At 37.1% G+C, this 16,009-nt stretch overlaps 2 protein-coding genes and 1 non-coding gene across 5 annotated transcripts; all 3 read right to left on the bottom strand.

Annotated features, from left to right (window-relative positions):
* Window positions 1–374: 374 nt before the first annotated feature.
* On the bottom strand, window positions 375–6,151 carry LOC122028275 (pentatricopeptide repeat-containing protein At2g18940, chloroplastic-like). Of its 3 annotated transcripts, none has more exons than XM_042587321.1 (4): window positions 1,977–6,151; window positions 1,447–1,860; window positions 831–1,360; window positions 375–697 (listed from the first exon to the last, which is right to left on the bottom strand). In XM_042587321.1, exon 1 carries the CDS (start codon window positions 6,084–6,086, stop codon window positions 3,588–3,590), a length of 2,499 nt encoding a protein of 832 aa, XP_042443255.1. In that variant the 5' UTR covers window positions 6,087–6,151; the 3' UTR covers window positions 375–697; window positions 831–1,360; window positions 1,447–1,860; window positions 1,977–3,587. The 3 variants fall into 3 exon arrangements, with proteins under 3 accessions (XP_042443255.1, XP_042443256.1, XP_042443254.1); XM_042587322.1 differs by having other exon boundaries at window positions 831–1,860; window positions 1,977–2,078; window positions 2,158–6,151; XM_042587320.1 differs by having other exon boundaries at window positions 831–1,860.
* A 280-nt stretch (window positions 6,152–6,431) lies between these two features.
* On the bottom strand, window positions 6,432–7,224 carry LOC122026762 (NAC domain-containing protein 83-like). The gene is made up of 2 exons (XM_042585484.1): window positions 6,895–7,224; window positions 6,432–6,826 (listed from the first exon to the last, which is right to left on the bottom strand). Exons 1-2 carry the CDS (start codon window positions 7,079–7,081, stop codon window positions 6,432–6,434), a joined length of 582 nt encoding a protein of 193 aa, XP_042441418.1. The 5' UTR covers window positions 7,082–7,224.
* A 7,403-nt stretch (window positions 7,225–14,627) lies between these two features.
* Window positions 14,628–14,700, bottom strand: TRNAE-CUC. The gene has a single exon. It is a non-coding gene; the product is annotated as a tRNA-Glu (tRNA).
* Between the last annotated feature and the right edge of the window lie 1,309 nt (window positions 14,701–16,009).

The following is a 16,009-nucleotide window of genomic DNA, read 5'->3' as shown; positions in this document are numbered from 1 at the left end:
GTGGGGGGCGGGGGCCAACGGTGAACTAAGGGTATATTCGGTATTTAAATTTTGGTGGGACGATGACCTCGTAATGTAATCGGATTACATAGCATTTGCTTTGTAATCCAGATTACAAAACTTTACTACATTTTGTAATCCAGATTACATTACATTACAAGTTTAAAAGTGAAACAAACAAAATAATCTGCCTTGTAATGTAATCTTGTAATGTAATCAGGATTACATTACAAGGCAGATTACGCCCTACCAAACGCAGCCTAAACTCTAAATCCTAAATTTTAAATCTTAAATCCTAAAATCTACAAAATTTCACTTCCTTTTACTTAAACACAAAACCTTAAAAAGAAAACAAAAATAACGCTAAGCGTCCATGGATGATAGATGGATAACATATATATATATTTTTTTAAACAAAAAATAACAGTAGATACCTGTGGATTGACCAGGGTGATAGAGAGAAATAAAAACTCTCCCTCTCTTTATATGGGGAGGAAGATTGTTAATGGGTATTACTTACAGGTTGGTTGCTTGCTTGGTTGGAGTAATCATGGAGCTTGAGCAGTCTGCGTCGTGTTTCGTTGTGGTTGCTGCTGCTGATGGTATGAGATGAGGCTTTCTCCGCCTGCGATTGTTGTCGGCCAAGCGCTCCCTGCAGATTCTCTTGGCTTCATCAAACTCTGCAAGCACATGGAACCTGGACAGTATTTGCAAGAGAAGAATATTAAAGCTTCTCCACAAAGAAAACAAAATAAACTGATTAAGCAGATGTTAAAATGATCAAAATGCGATTTCGAAGACGATGTATGTTTGCGATCTCTTAGCTTTACCTGCTGCATTGCTGGCACAATCGCTGCTGCAGGCCGTGGGCGATGATGATGACGGTGGCTTCGGGGTGGAATTGCAGACCTTGTGGTGCCGGTCGTAGTGCTTGGCGCTGGAGAGGTCGGAGTTGCACCCCCTCCGCCTGGCAATGAGGTGGGAGGTGGCTGGTGGCTGGGTGACCACACGCCGCTGCCGTTTCCTTTCTGGCGAAAAATGAAGTGGCCGGCATCAACGCCGGAGGAGAAGTAGCTCCGCTGGCCCAAGTTGAGTCCAATTCGGCCGGTGGCACCTACACCATTCTCCTCCCTCTTAAGGACAATTCCTGGGGAGGATAAGGATACCCAGCGGCGGGGAGAATGGAATCTGGGCGTCCATGTCCTCCAGAGTAGGATTTTGATGAAAGAATAGGTGGCTTTGGTGACTGGCAGCCTAGCCCGAGTCCCAAAGCTTCTCTTTTTCGCTACCGCCGCCACCTCCGAGCGCAGAGAAGGATGCCATGGAAGCAGGGGCGAAGGAAGCATCTGAAGAACCGAACCTGCTCATCATCTTCCCACATCAAACAATGAACAACTAGGAAAGCTACTCAAACCTGCAACAAAAAAATGCGTTATTTGAACTGACAAAGAGAGGATATGCTTCTTCTCTGCTCCGATCGTAGTAATAATAGTGCTAGTTGCCCATTACTGCGGCAGCAGCATACAATCAGCAAAAGCTTCAGTTGGGATTCTGAAAGCAATTCAGGGGGAAGGTGGACAGGGAACAACACCATTGTAGGGCAAGTAGAAGCCTTCGTGCTGTGTCATTGCTCATTGAGTTTCTCTATTTCCCATACCCCAATCCTTCTTGGTGGTGAAGACTGTATGTAAAGGTGAATGCTTAGAAAGAATTCAGTTAGCTGATGGAGAGAGTAGAATGGGATCCTGTCACAATTCAAATGGCTCTTAGTCCTATTGGATAGGATAGAATCCATTTGCCTCCACAACAACTCCATCGGCATCACCAGCGTCGATCCTCAGTCCATGTGACAAGGACGTCCTACAACATATATATGCACACAACTCAACCTGTTAAACATGAGCATCGAGAATATACAAAGAGGCAAAGAAATAAAGAAGCTTGTTCTATGTTTGAATGGATTGAAAAATCAATACCTTGTTATCCGGGAGGATGTTTGAAGCCTTGCCGCTCAGTATATAGCAGATGGCCGATTTGAACCAGTCAAATGAGCGAAAGGTGGCAATGTTGCAAAGGCCCTAATCAGCAAATAGCGCTATACAAGTATAGATCGTCCAGAATTTATGCAACATATTTCAGAAAACGTTCAGCATGTACCTTCAAAATGCTTTGCCTGTAATGCAATTGTTACAGACCTACAAAAGTTTCCAGGGCTTAAGCGCTTTCCTCATCATGGATAGGCATCTGGAGCAGTGTCTTTTCGAAGACTCTCGGCGCTCAAAAAGCCCTTTCTGCTAACTTCTTTGAGAGTCAGCATGAGAAAGACAACACCTAGCTGCAGAAGAGTCAAAGGCGCCTCACGCCCCCTTAACTCATTCTTGATTGAGTAGAGCTAAAAGCCCTTACTCACCTTGGATGAGCCTTGGCAAGGCCTGAACCACAACGGGTTCGGTTGCTTTTGCTTGGCACACATCCAAGTTGTAGTCCACCTCGGGTGAAACTTTAAACCACCTCAAAATCATACCACCAGGAATTGAACCCCAACCGGATCACCTTTCTACTTTTGATGGAGCAATTGTCAATGAAATACTTGGGGTAGTCAAATCATTGGACCATCACTTAGACCGCGATGATGGTGGCATAAATGCACTGAACCAATAGCAAGGAGCACTACCACAAAATGATGTAGCACCATTGGTGGGCATTAATTCTAGACCAAAAAACCACATAATCCACTATGAGGCACACTAGATGATCTAATTTGGGGACAAAGGTGAGGTGAAGTTGGGAAATCAATCTGCTTGAAATTGTTAATATCAAAGTGGGCACAAAGCTACCAATGTGCAAAGGAGGCATGGACAAAGTCACTAGTGAAAAGGAAGGAGAGGATGTGGTTTAGTATGCCAACAATATTGTGTGGTGAAGTCGACAGCCATGGTTGACAAAGTCATCCAAGGCAGATTGGTTATGGCAGATAAGAAAAGAAAAGAAAAGAAGCTGCTCAAGAGATAGTAGCTTGTTTAGACAGGAAACTGTAAGGAAATGGAAGAGTTGAAAACAAGACAATAAAATAGTCTTCGTGCCTTATCTAACATTGTTCCCATAGTGTATAAAGGTTCGATGGACAACCTGTGCTACTAATCAATTTCTATATGAAAAAAAAAATGATCACCCTGCTTGTGCAATGGGAGAGCATGCTTGTGTGATTATCAAAAGTACAGTTCTACCCAATAATCCTTCTTTTGGACTATTATTTTGAGTCATCAATCACAGCAAGAACACACCATTCTACCTTAGGAATGACCCATTGAAAGTCATGATTTAACCCAATTTACCACTGAGGGAAAAAGAAGTCAATTTGCCAGCTTGAGAAATAAGGATAACTGTGAAATTACTACATCAGTCAATGGAAAATATATGAACGACTCTTTTTTCAGTTCCAATTCAGGCAAAACTGTATAAAAATACTATGAAGACCATTTATATATCAACAAAATGATAATCTCATAAAGCTGCAGATAAATGTCCTGTTAACTAACCTGAGTGATACCAGGACTATGCAAACAGGATTGTTGAATACCAATCGGTCAATGGTGAGATTTTCTCTCTTCTACTCTTAGGGCTAGCTTATTCAGCGACTGTTCAGGAAAAGATGAATCTATATTCACTATGCCAGCTATAAACTGGATGGCTTCCTCATATCTCTTGGCTTTACAGTAGCCATCAACAATTGTCCTGAAGGATAGTTCATTGGGGCTGCAGTTGTGTTGGATCATATAGCTAAGAACATCAGCAGCATCATTGAACATCTCCATGCTCACATATCCAGAAATTAAGGTATTATAAGTGATCATGCAAGGTGCAACTCCTTTAGCTATCATGTCTGTCAGAATCTTTAGGGCTTCATTCATGAGCCCTTGTTTGCAAAATCCATTAATGACAGTGTTGTATGACACCACATCAGGCTTCAACCCAGAGCTTTCAAGTTGTTTGAGCATGTCTTCTGCTTCCCAACATTCTCCACCTTTCACACTCATGTCCATCATACTGTTGTAAGTAATGAGGTCAGGTCGGAGCCCACTTGGATGAATCAGATTGAAAATTTCACGAGCATGATCATACATCCCATTCTTTGCATAAATTGAAAGCATTGAGTTAAAAATCACCAAGTCAGGTTTGTAGCCATTCCTCTTCAGCTCCTCAAATGCCTTTTCCATGCCCTTTAATAATCTACACTTAAAGTTGACTATAACCAGAGTTCTAAGGATCACCCAGCTAGGAAAAATTTTGCTATCATAAACTTCTTGTTCAATTGCATCTATAGCTTCTAGGTTTCTTCCTTTCGCATAAGTTTGAAGCAACAAACAGTATGAAAGATCATTAGGCTTAAAGCCCTTCCTCTTCATATCAGATATAACAGAATCTGCAGCTATCCAGTCACCCTTTCTAGCTATTGCATTCAAGAGTGCATTATATGTTGTAGTGCAAGGAGTAAAACCTGCTTTGACCATCTCATCATACATCTTCAAAGCATTGGTACCAGAACCACATCGACCATATGCGGCAATCATAGTGTTGAAGGTATCCTTGTCGGGTTCAATGCCTGATTTTGTCATCTCAGTGTACACTCGTCTTACATAGTCCTCCATGCCCCTTTTCCCACATATAGCTAACATTGTGTTCCATGTGATCCTATTCGGGGCACAACCATTGTGTTTCATGTCAGAAAGTAAGTCAAACATTTCCCCCATCCTTGATTTCTTTCCAAGCATTCCTAATATTGTGTTGTAAGTGCAAACATTAGGAACACAACCCAATTTCTTCATACGATCAAACAGCGCTAAAGCTTCATCCTCTTTTCCAGCCTTGCCATACCCATTAATTACAGTGGTATAGGTAATGGCATTAGGCATTATTCCTTTAGTAGCCATTGTATCCAACACTGCCGCCCCTTCTTCGTAAAAGCCAGCTCTAGCATAGGTAGCTACAAGTTCATTGTAGGTAACTCCATCAGCTGGGCAGTTATTGTACTCCATTTCCTTCAAGACTCCCAGTGCTGCTGGATAGTTTCCTGCCTTACCATACACCTGGAGTAGTGAATTATACGTGACAGTGCCAGGAACATATCCCTGCAACTTCAGTCGTTTAAAGAACTCTGAGGCTTCCTTCAACAACCCTTCCCTTCCGCAAGCAGAGATCACTGTACTGTAGGTGAACTCATCAGAACTAATTTTGTTGCTTTTCATCTCATCCAAAATCTCGAGAATTTTGCTCCAGGACCGCCCCCTGCGGCCATACACATCGAGAATCACATTGTAGGTGACCAAGGTGGCTGAAAGCCCCTTCAATTTCATCTGCTCAAACAATGCGATTGCCTTGTCATACTTCCCGGCGCGGGAGTAGCTATGAAGCAAAGTAGTGTAAGCACGGATATCAAGGCAATATTCCTCCAGAGGAATAGAGTCGAACAGCTTGGAGGCAACTGAGTGCTGTGAACTCCTCCCCAATACCTTGATCATCACCTCGATCGCTGGGGCATCTAATCTGGATCCTTCGGCACGGGAAGTGGATGCAGCCCATTCGAACAACGCGAGAGCTTTCTCCCAATTGCCCAGAATTTCGAGCGCCTTCAAGAGGGCAACCCAATCCACGCCAAAAATCTCATCTTTCCTGGCTTCAACCAGAGTGGCGAAGTCAACCAGCGGCCACTCGACGATGGATCTCAGCAACGACTTGCCTGCGGCGGAGAGGAACCCCAGACGGGGATCCTGCAGAAACCGAGCTCCACATTTGACGCCGGCGAGCCGTGCGCCCTGCGCAGGAGGCGATTTCTCGCGATGGGGCGAGGTCGCAGCAAGGCGCAAAGAGGGCAAGGTGGGATTTTTATTGCTCGACGGAGGGCGAAGGGTGTTGGCGGTCTCCTTGGCGAGGTGTTGGAGGAGGGAGTCCAAAGGAAGCGAACGAGAAGGAGGAGGCGGTGGAGGAAAGGGAAGGTTGAACTTGGGACGGTTAGGCGAGGGATTTCTTGGGATTTTGGAGGTCTGGTTAGGAAGAGCAGGTCGGCTTGGAAATGGAGCTCCCTCCATCGCGACGGAGAAGGAGAGGGATGGATGGGGGTTTAAGTTAACTCCAAGGGGATATCAGGATGAGAGTCGAGTGAAGTAGGATCAATATTTTGGATGGCAGGCTCATCTGGAACGTTGGTACGTTGCAGACCATTCACAAATCACAAAATGAAATTACTTTCTCATGCAATTGCAGTGTCACTACACTGGAACAAAATATGCACGTAGCTAATTTGTATTCTATCGTGGATCGATGATATTGAAACGTTTAAAATGAAGCATATCACTTTTTTACTTCAGCAAAAAATTACTTGCATGATTATCGATATCACTTTTTTTACTTTAACAAAAAAATTACTTTCATGATTATGAATGCTCTCCAGAATAATGTTCTATCCATTTTATCAGTTCAAATCTTCTGTCCCGAAACTCTTCAAACCCTTTGTTCCACGCAGAAAATGACAACCTGAAACAGCGTTGCTCGTGAGAAACACGTGACGCTGAAGACCAAAAAGTTTCTACGAGAAAACCCTCTTCGTCAAAATCGCCGCGACGCAGCCCTCTTCGTGAACCTCGCGGTGACTTCCACCGGTGGAAGACGAGCACCCTCTTCATCCCCACCAGCTCTTTGCTCGCCGGCGCCACCACCGACCTTGGCTTTCCCCTAGCCTTCCAGTAGCCAGAGCCAGCCGCTCGGTTGCTACGGTGGTACGTGGATCTCTCTACCAAATTGAAAAAGTATCTGTCTCCTTCGTTCTCACCTAATTAAATGTACAAACGATGTCAAATTTATTGTACTAGATTAAACTAATTGTCCTTAACAAGGTACCTGGCAAATCCCAAGGATCGAACTCGGAGAGGTTGATCTCAGGAATAACTGCGGCAGGCAATGGGCAGGAAAAGGCCTTCCTTTTAAGGTACTGCGCCACCAGTTCTTCATCAGTTGGGTGGAACCTGAATCCAGGTGGAAGTCTCACTACTCCGTTTCTGATGAAGCTTGGCCTTTCAATATCCATCTCCTTCTCTTCCTCTGTTTCAAACTTCACAGAATCTCCTCTGCTTTGCCATTAATGGAGGAGAATAGAGCTGTGTTGGCCTGCATGAGTGGGAAAGGAATTGTTCTTTATAGCAAAAGAAAGGTAGAAGCCGAGAGGGCTGCTGCGCCGCGGCGATTTTGACGAAGAGGTTTTTCTCGCAGAAACATTTTGGTCCTCGGCGTCACGTGTTTCTCACGAGCAACACTGTTTCATGTTGTCGTTTTCTGCGCGGTACAGAGGGACAGAAGAGTTTCGGGACAGAAGATTTGAACTACCATATTATAATCAGGCCCAAGATAATACTACAACGGTTAAACCTTCAGGGGCGGATCCAGAGGGGGGCGGCATCGGCGCCCCCCCCCCCCTACCGGCAATAGAACCCCTAGTATTATAGGGTTCCACCGGTGGAGATAGAGGATACCGCCCCTTGTTCCGCGTAAAAATCGCCCCTCTATACTTAAATTCCTGGATCTGCCACTACCTTCAAATGATTAATTAGGTATCTAAGGATGGTTAAATCTTAGCTATGGTGCACTATAAAATTTTCTTCTAGTAAGATGATAACTCTATGAATGTTAGCTATTTGGATGGGGCTTCGCGAATGCTCCTAGATTTACCCTGGCGGTTGGTGGAAAACTTCTGTAGGACCGGATCAGTCACCTTCAAGATTAGTCGGTTAGAAAAATTGAATACCTGAATTAAAAAAAAACAAATAGTATAATCACCCCTAGGCTTGGTACGATGATAGACGTCGAGTTCGATTCTCGATACAGCAAATAGACGCTTAATGACACTTAAACCACTCGTGGTGCTGGGCCATTTCCCATAGCCCATATGTACTTTTTGAATTTATCTAGGCACTTAAATCATTCATCGTGTTGGGATATTCCTTGTGTTCCCTTGAGATAACCTGAAGACGAATTATGAAGGGCGTTGGGTGAACATGATCACCTTTTTTGCTACAATGGGGCATTCCCTGCAGCTCAAACCACTCGTGATCTATGCTAATTGAATTTATCATGCAGTCAAATTCTTAGAGACGGGACCACTATGTTTAGGTGAATGAAGATATTTGGCTAACTGACATAGCGGATAACTATCGAACTCGTTGATTCTCACACGAATACCGGAAGCGACTATCAAGTCTATTGATTCACATATGAATACCAAAAGCTACCTTCTACAACCTATTGATTTGAAGGAGAACATCAGGAAATCGGGAAAACACCATATTCCAAAGAAAGAAAATAAATCTCAATATATAGACCTCAATTCCTAACTGGTAAAGAAAGAAAAGGAATCCTATCAAAAAAGAAAAAAGACTCACAATCCTAAAATCTCTAAACGAACTCAAAATATAAAAATATAAAAGATAGAAATTATTAAAAATATCCTAAATATAAACTCAATGATAATAATAATAAAATACTAAAATTACTTTTTTCCGTTACCGTATCATTCTCTCCAAGATGGAGAAAATTTGACCTTGAATTGTTGGCCACATCATCCTCAGAAGTACCACTGACGATGATGACTGGGAATAATGATGCTCCACTTGATTTGTCAGCTAGTTGGGTGGAATGCGAACAAAAATCTTCGAAATCATTCTTGTCTCCGTAGTAGAACCCAATGGCCAATGATGGGTCAATCACATCCAGAGGCAGGTGTCACATCGTGTTAGGGTTGATTTTTTTAGGACCAAAGAAACTAGAAGTAGTATAAGTACTCAATCTTATTGCCCCTTGTTAAAATCATGATAAAATCTAACTGGAGTAAAACCCTGACTTTTTTAAAAAAATGACCTTTAGAAAGGTAGATACTCCCTCAATCTTCTACAATTCTTCTATAAGTAAATCCATATCAACCCATTTGACATCAATTTATGTGGCTTCAAGTTTTCTACCCAAAGAAGTATCATCGCCAATAACATATTCCAAGGCCTCTATCAATAGATCAGGCATTCTATCCCTCAAAGATAAAAAGATTTGTTCAAGAGTATAATCTAGTTGATGAACTTTTGCTTCCACCATTTGCCCAACTTTATAGCATGAGGATGGGTCTAAAGTTGTATCCCATGAAATTTCTGATTGGTGAACAAGGGCAGGTACTCCTTCAACCACCACAAATATTCCAAAGTGTGTAATTTTCTTGATATGACATTTCACAACATCACCAATACCGAGTCTAGCTATAAGACTTCTCTTTTTCTTAACTAATTCTTCCTTCTCTTTTAGTCTCATATGTTGGTCTTGGTAGGGGGGGGGGTAAATAACTTGGTTTGCAACCGGGGATATTGCTAATCCAAAATGATGAACACCCCATTAAAAGAACACTTTGAATGAAGACGGAGTAACCTCTTACAATCGTTGAAAGCGCAGACTTAAAACATAAAAATAATTCAAGTACAAAGTGTGTGTTGTCTTTAATTTTGAAAATCAAGGCTATATTTATAGTCCACTAGTCGAACTAGCCATTTGCTAACGTGACAGCTCCCGGGCACTTGGACCCGATTCGGGAACCTGGATGTGGTCGCCTCAATCCACTCCACAATGGATCTTCATCAATGACTTATTGACTTCAGGGTGCTTAGATCTGGTTCGAGCACCTAGAGTTTGTTGACATGGACTCCAGCTTTGATCCTCTTCGCAACGAGTCACTGACATGGTCGAGACATCCCGAGCACCTGGACCTAATCTGGGTGCTTGGAGTCCAAGTGCTTGGACCTGGTCCGAGCGCCTGGAGTCTGGGCACCTGGACCTAGTCCAGGTGCCTGGAAGAGTCAACTCAAGTTGACCTTAGAACTTGTGACCTTAGTAGTTCAAAGTAGCTGCGAGTTGATTTGTGACAGAAATTTAAGATGAAATGGGCTTTTTTTTTATTAGGTTTCTGACTTCCATAAAAGTTGTAGCATGTGTTTGTAACTCCAAATTGTTTAAAGTCTTAAGGCGCAAGTTGATTTGTAAATCTGCTTGCATCACGGAGATCATGGAAAGATAACCAACAGGCTAAGATTTAACTAGATAGGGATATCTCGACAACATATTGAAACTATGGGGTAAAATGATGATTCAAAAACTATGGAGGCATTCAAAAAAAGTAGTAAACTATAAGGGCAAAATGAAATTTTCCTCTCTCTCTCTATAGCTTATACATAACAAAAGTGCAATGTCAAAATCTAGATCTTAACGGTCACCTCCTTTTCTGTTTAATTTTATTACATAATTGATATAGTTGAGATATATGAACACGTGCCACACCCTAAATAATTAATCATTTCTTTATTAATGTGTTTGTAAGAAATTTCAAATTAGGTGAATGAGTTATCCCTTTAGTCAGTGTCAAATAAACTATCAATAATCCTACAAAAATAAGCAGAGAAAATTACCAAGGGACTTATGATTGAAGCCCTTAGATTATAGATCTTAGAGAATTATAGCACTTGAGTACTTACTCTATGAGAAATAGAAATTCATAATATTTTTTATACTCTTGGTTGTTCAAGAAACCTTTAAAGTACTTACTCTGTTTGAACTTGTGCGCTTGAACTTGTGTTGTTATAATTAGTATTGTTGTTTCTTTAAGTATCATAATTTTACTAATTAGTTTTAATTTGATAATGATTTAATTTTCTTTTAACAGATGTTGTTTGATGAGGTGCTTAACTTAACGACATAGGACATTTCCATTAATATTGAAAACTATCATATTCCAGGTGCTATTATTCCTTTACTAGTGAAATAATTTGAATTATCTATTTTTTTTGTAATTGTTGTGGCTTTGTACATTATAATATGTTGCCTAAAAAACATCTTTCTGGATGTGAGAAAAAGAAAAAAACTAGAACAATTGACTGAATCACAAAGAGGTGTTATTAATAAATTCTTTATTAAAAGTTCTCATGGAAATGCACAAAATTCAACTATGACTGTGAATAATATAGATGAGTGTAATGAGATTCACGATGTTAATGAAGAAAGGAAAATTTTGAGTAAGCATGAAAATGTTTTAAATAGGGTAGATAATGAGAATATTAACATTGATGAACAATTTATTTCTTCACTTGATATATAAGATCCAAGAAATTGGGATAATCTTGATAACAATGCATGTGATATTTTAGTTGAAAAAGACCTCTAAGAGAAATGAATATTGTATATCCTTTAGACGACACTTCTAGGCATTTTTCTTATGCTCATTATTCTAGACATTTAAGTAATGGAGAAATAAGAGACCGAAAGTGGTTGGTTTACAGTAAATATGTGGATAAAGTTTATTACTTTTGTTGCAAGTTGTTAAATCTAAAAACAATAGAAGTTCACTAGCAAATGATGGATTTAGAGATTGGAAACATCTTAGTGAACGACTTAAAGAATATGAAAACATTATTGAAAATATAACTAATATGAACACTTGGAATGAATTAAAAATACGATTAGATAAAAATCTAAGAATTGATAAAGACCTACAACGAGAAAATTCCAAAGAAAAAGAGCGTTGGAGACAAGTTATAACAAGAATAATAACAATTGTAAAATGTATTTCAAAACATTGTTTGGCTTTTCGAGGATCTAATGAAAAACTTTATCAAGACAATAATGGAAATTTTTTAGGGTTGATTGAAATGATTGCTGAATTTGATTATGTGATGCAAGATTATATTAGACGTATTCAAAGTAATGAAATTCATTATCATTACCTAGGTCATAAAATTCAGAATGAGTTGATTTATATTTTAGCTAATGATGTTAAAAGTGTTATCATTAATAAAATTAAAGAAGCAAAATATTTTTCAAATTCTTGATTGTACTCTGGATATAAGTCATTAAGAACAAATGACTTTTATAGTACGATGTGTTAATATGTTAGGTAATAAAGTAAAAATAAAGGAGTACTTTTTATAGTTTCTAAAAGTAGATGATACATCATGTTTAGGACTTTTTAACGAATTACAAAATGTGTTAAAATCACTTGATCTTAGTATTGAAAATATTAGAGGTCAAGGTTATGATAAGAGTTCCAATATGAAAGGAAAATACCAAGGAGTTCAAAAGAGGTTACTTGAAATAAATCCAAGAGTGTTGTATATGCCATGTGCTTATCATAGTCTTAATCTAACTCTTAGTGATATGACACATTCTTGTGTTAAAGCTGTTTCTTTTTTTGGAGTAGTGCAACACATATATACATTATTTTCAAGTTCTCCTAAGAGATGAAAAATTTTACTTAATAATGTGAAGGGATTAACCGTCAAATCTTTGTCGAATACTCGTTGGAAAAGTCATATTAAGAGTGTTCAAGCTATTAGATTTCAAATTGTGGATGTGAGAGCAGCTTTACTTGAATTAAATAATATTTGTGATGATGCAAAGTCAATAAGTGAACCTGAAAGTTTACCTAATTCAATCAAAAAATTTGAATTTTTACTTGGTATGGTCATTTGGTATAATATCTTATTTGCTATAAACATGGTGAGTAAGAAATTATAATCAAAATCTATGTGCATTGACTCTGCCATGAAACAATTAGAAGGTGTAATCTTATTTTTTTGAAGAGTATAGGAATGATGGTTATGCTGCAAGTTTGACTATTGCTAAGAGTCTTGCATTAGATATGAATATAGAGTCAATATTTACAACAAAGCGTCGTATTTTTAGGAAAAGACAATTTAATGAAAGAGAAGATGATGAAGTTTCACTATCATTAGAAGAGTTTTTTAGAATTGATTATTTTATTGTTGTTGTGGACATGACAATTACTTCTTTAAAATGTAGATTCAAACAAATGAAAACCTTTGAAAATATATTTGGCTTTTTATTTGATTCAAAAACATTAAGAACTTTGGATGATGATGAATTAAGAAAATATTATGTCAATTTAAAATCTACTCTAACTCATGACAACTCATCAGATGTTGAGTTAGATGATTTATTTACTGAATTAAAAATATTACAAATGACTTTACCAAATATGATAATATTAGTAATTGATATTCTTGAATTTGTTCAAAGTGTAGATTGTTATCCAAATGTTGCAATTGCTTATAGAATTTTGTTGACTATGCATGTTACAGTAGCATCGGTTGAAAGGAGTTTTTTAAAATTAAAATTATTAAAAACATATATGAGATCGTCAATGTCTTAAGAAAAATTAAATAGATTGGCAATTTTATATATTGAGAAAAATATATTGGAAAATCTTGAAAATAATAATATTATAGAAGATTTTACAAATAGAAATATTAGAATAAGTCATTGTAGATAAATTATATATTATTAGAAATTTATTTAGGATCTTATTTTATTATTTCATCCCGGGCCTCTTGAGTCGAAGGACCGGGGCTGGGAGAGACACCCCTTCGTCTCCTCAACATCCAACACGAATAAATATATTTGATCATTAATTAACAATCAATTTTAAAATCGATTGCTAATTCAGGACTGAATAAATATTTGGTTGTTAATTAAGGACCGACTTTAAAATTAGTAGCTAATTAATACATCAAAGTAGGCTTCTCTTCCCAGCTTCAAAGTATGAGCAGTTGATGAATTCCAAGCTTTTGCACAAGGAGAGCTGTCCCTGAAGCCAAGCAATTGATACGTCATGTAAAACAACTCTGAACATGATTGAGTATTTCAAATAGTTATCGTAGAATATAATGTAACATTATGTTGGATATGCAATTTCACTAACAATTTGGCATCAGGAATTAGAGGGGTTGTCACAAATTTTATCATGGTGAGGTAAAACGGTATATCTATTTCGAATGATCTATATTGTATAAATTGACGTTAATGTTAGGTGAGTAAAATGGTATATCTATTTTGAATGATCTATATTGTATAAATTGACGTTGAGAAAAAACTTAATCATCTTGATTGAATCTAAAAAATATTTGAGAGATAAAAAGTATAAAGTCTTATATAATTAATTATAAAAAATCTAAATTTTAAATAAAAAGATAAAAAATTAAACTATCTAAAAATTATAAATAAATAATTCAGATATATTTATATAATCTAAGACTATATGTATTTGTTTATTGTAAAGCTTGCATATGCTATTCAATTCATTTAGTTGGCATGTTCTCGAAGAAACTGATTCATAATATATTTTTATTTATTTATTTTATTTGTCTATAAGTCAATATTATAATGCTGTTGCTTTTACTTTCATTCAAAATAATAATATAGTAAAAAAAATTAAATGACACATATTTATAGTTAAAATTTCCAGCCTTATCTTTATTTTTGGTTGGTGTGCAAAAGCTATTATGAGAGAGAGAGAGTGTAATTAATTTAATTTGTTTAAATTAAAATGAGTTTTATAAACTAATCTTCTGAAAGTTGTAATAAATAACAAGTTGGTGTGCAAAAGTTATTATGAGAGAGAGTGTGTAATTAATTTAATTTGTTTAAATTAAAATGAGTTTTATAAACTAATCTTCTGAAAGTTGTAATAAATAACAAAAGAGATTAAACTAATCTTCTGAAAGATGTAATAAATAACAAAAGAGATTGCAAAAGTTTTCCGTTGCCGGGACTCGAACCCGGGTCTTTCGGGTGAGAGCCGAATATCCTGACCAACTAGACTACAACGGATTGATGCCCAAAAGGATGGAAGATATAATTGGTATTATTAAAATCTGTGTAGGAATTCCACACAGTTTGATGTATAAGATTAACAATGGCAGAGGGACTCGTCAAAATAAACAAGAGAGGACGAGCCAAGTAGAACACTGCCATTATTCTAAAGTATTAAGAATGGCGCCGCAAGTGCTGAGGTTGCAGTAGCCATATAATTGTTAACAACTGAAGCTAGAGGAAGATAATTAACGTGCTCGTACGTGTTTGAGATCCTTATTAACAATTACGACGTCTCTGTATGTCAGGAAGTCAAAAGTCAAGACATGAAAGTTAATAGTAAAAAAGATATGGTAGTAACAGTAGACGAGAATTAGGGGTGTATTCAATCAAGAAATTGAATGTTTTTTATTGACTTTTTTTAATGATAGATTTTATGAAGTTAGATTGATTTTTATTAACTTATATAGAATCTCGTGTAGTTGTGAAAAAAATTCTATGGAGTTCTATAGATTTTTTTGCAAGACTTTTACATACATTTATAAACGTTTTCATGGAAACTTGTCGATTTATGAGAAAGAAAAATTCGTTTCGTTATTGTCAATATGATAAACATCGCTCCAAATTCGATTCGCTATTGTATCTCTCCATGCATTGACATTTGCTCGTTGTTGTTCTTGAGTATCAGATAATTGATCAAAGCAATTGATACCAGGAACTTGTTCGGGTAAGGATGATGAAGCTTCATTATCTGGTTCAACTAGAAATTCATCAGAACGACACTTCTTGCGAAGAAAATTATGCAATTCGGCATAACCCAAACTTTTTATAATAAAAATTTTATTTTAAAAAAGACCGTAAATTTTAAAAAAAATTAAAGAAAAATTAAAAAAGGGTAATTAAAAAAACATAAACTAAAAAAAGGTAACTAAAAAAATCGTAAACTTAAAAAAAAATGTAAAGAAAAAAATATAAACTTTAAAAAAAACTTAAACTAAAAAAAACGTAAAATAAAAAAAGTAAAAAAAAAACATAAACTAAAAAAATTAAAGTAAAAATCTTTTTAAAAAAACCTAAACTAAAAAAAAAGTAAATTTTAAAAAAAACGTAAACCTTAAAAACAAAAAAAATAAAGAAAAGAATAAAATAAATAAATAATAATAATGTTAAAAAAACACATGTATAGTTAATTTTATAACAGAGGTTAACACACCTCTAAAGTAATCTCTATGGTAGACCGTCGACGTGATCAAGGTGGTGAAGGAATAACATCGAGAACAGTGTTAAATTTGATCAAAGTGGTGAAGATTCTTGGTTGAATATGCAT

The sequence above is a fragment of the Zingiber officinale genome, chromosome 10A (genome assembly GCF_018446385.1).
Source record: "Zingiber officinale cultivar Zhangliang chromosome 10A, Zo_v1.1, whole genome shotgun sequence".
Classification (NCBI taxonomy): domain Eukaryota; kingdom Viridiplantae; phylum Streptophyta; class Magnoliopsida; order Zingiberales; family Zingiberaceae; genus Zingiber; species Zingiber officinale.
Note: the sequence above shows the minus strand (reverse complement) of the source record. Positions and strands in the feature narration are given on the sequence as shown.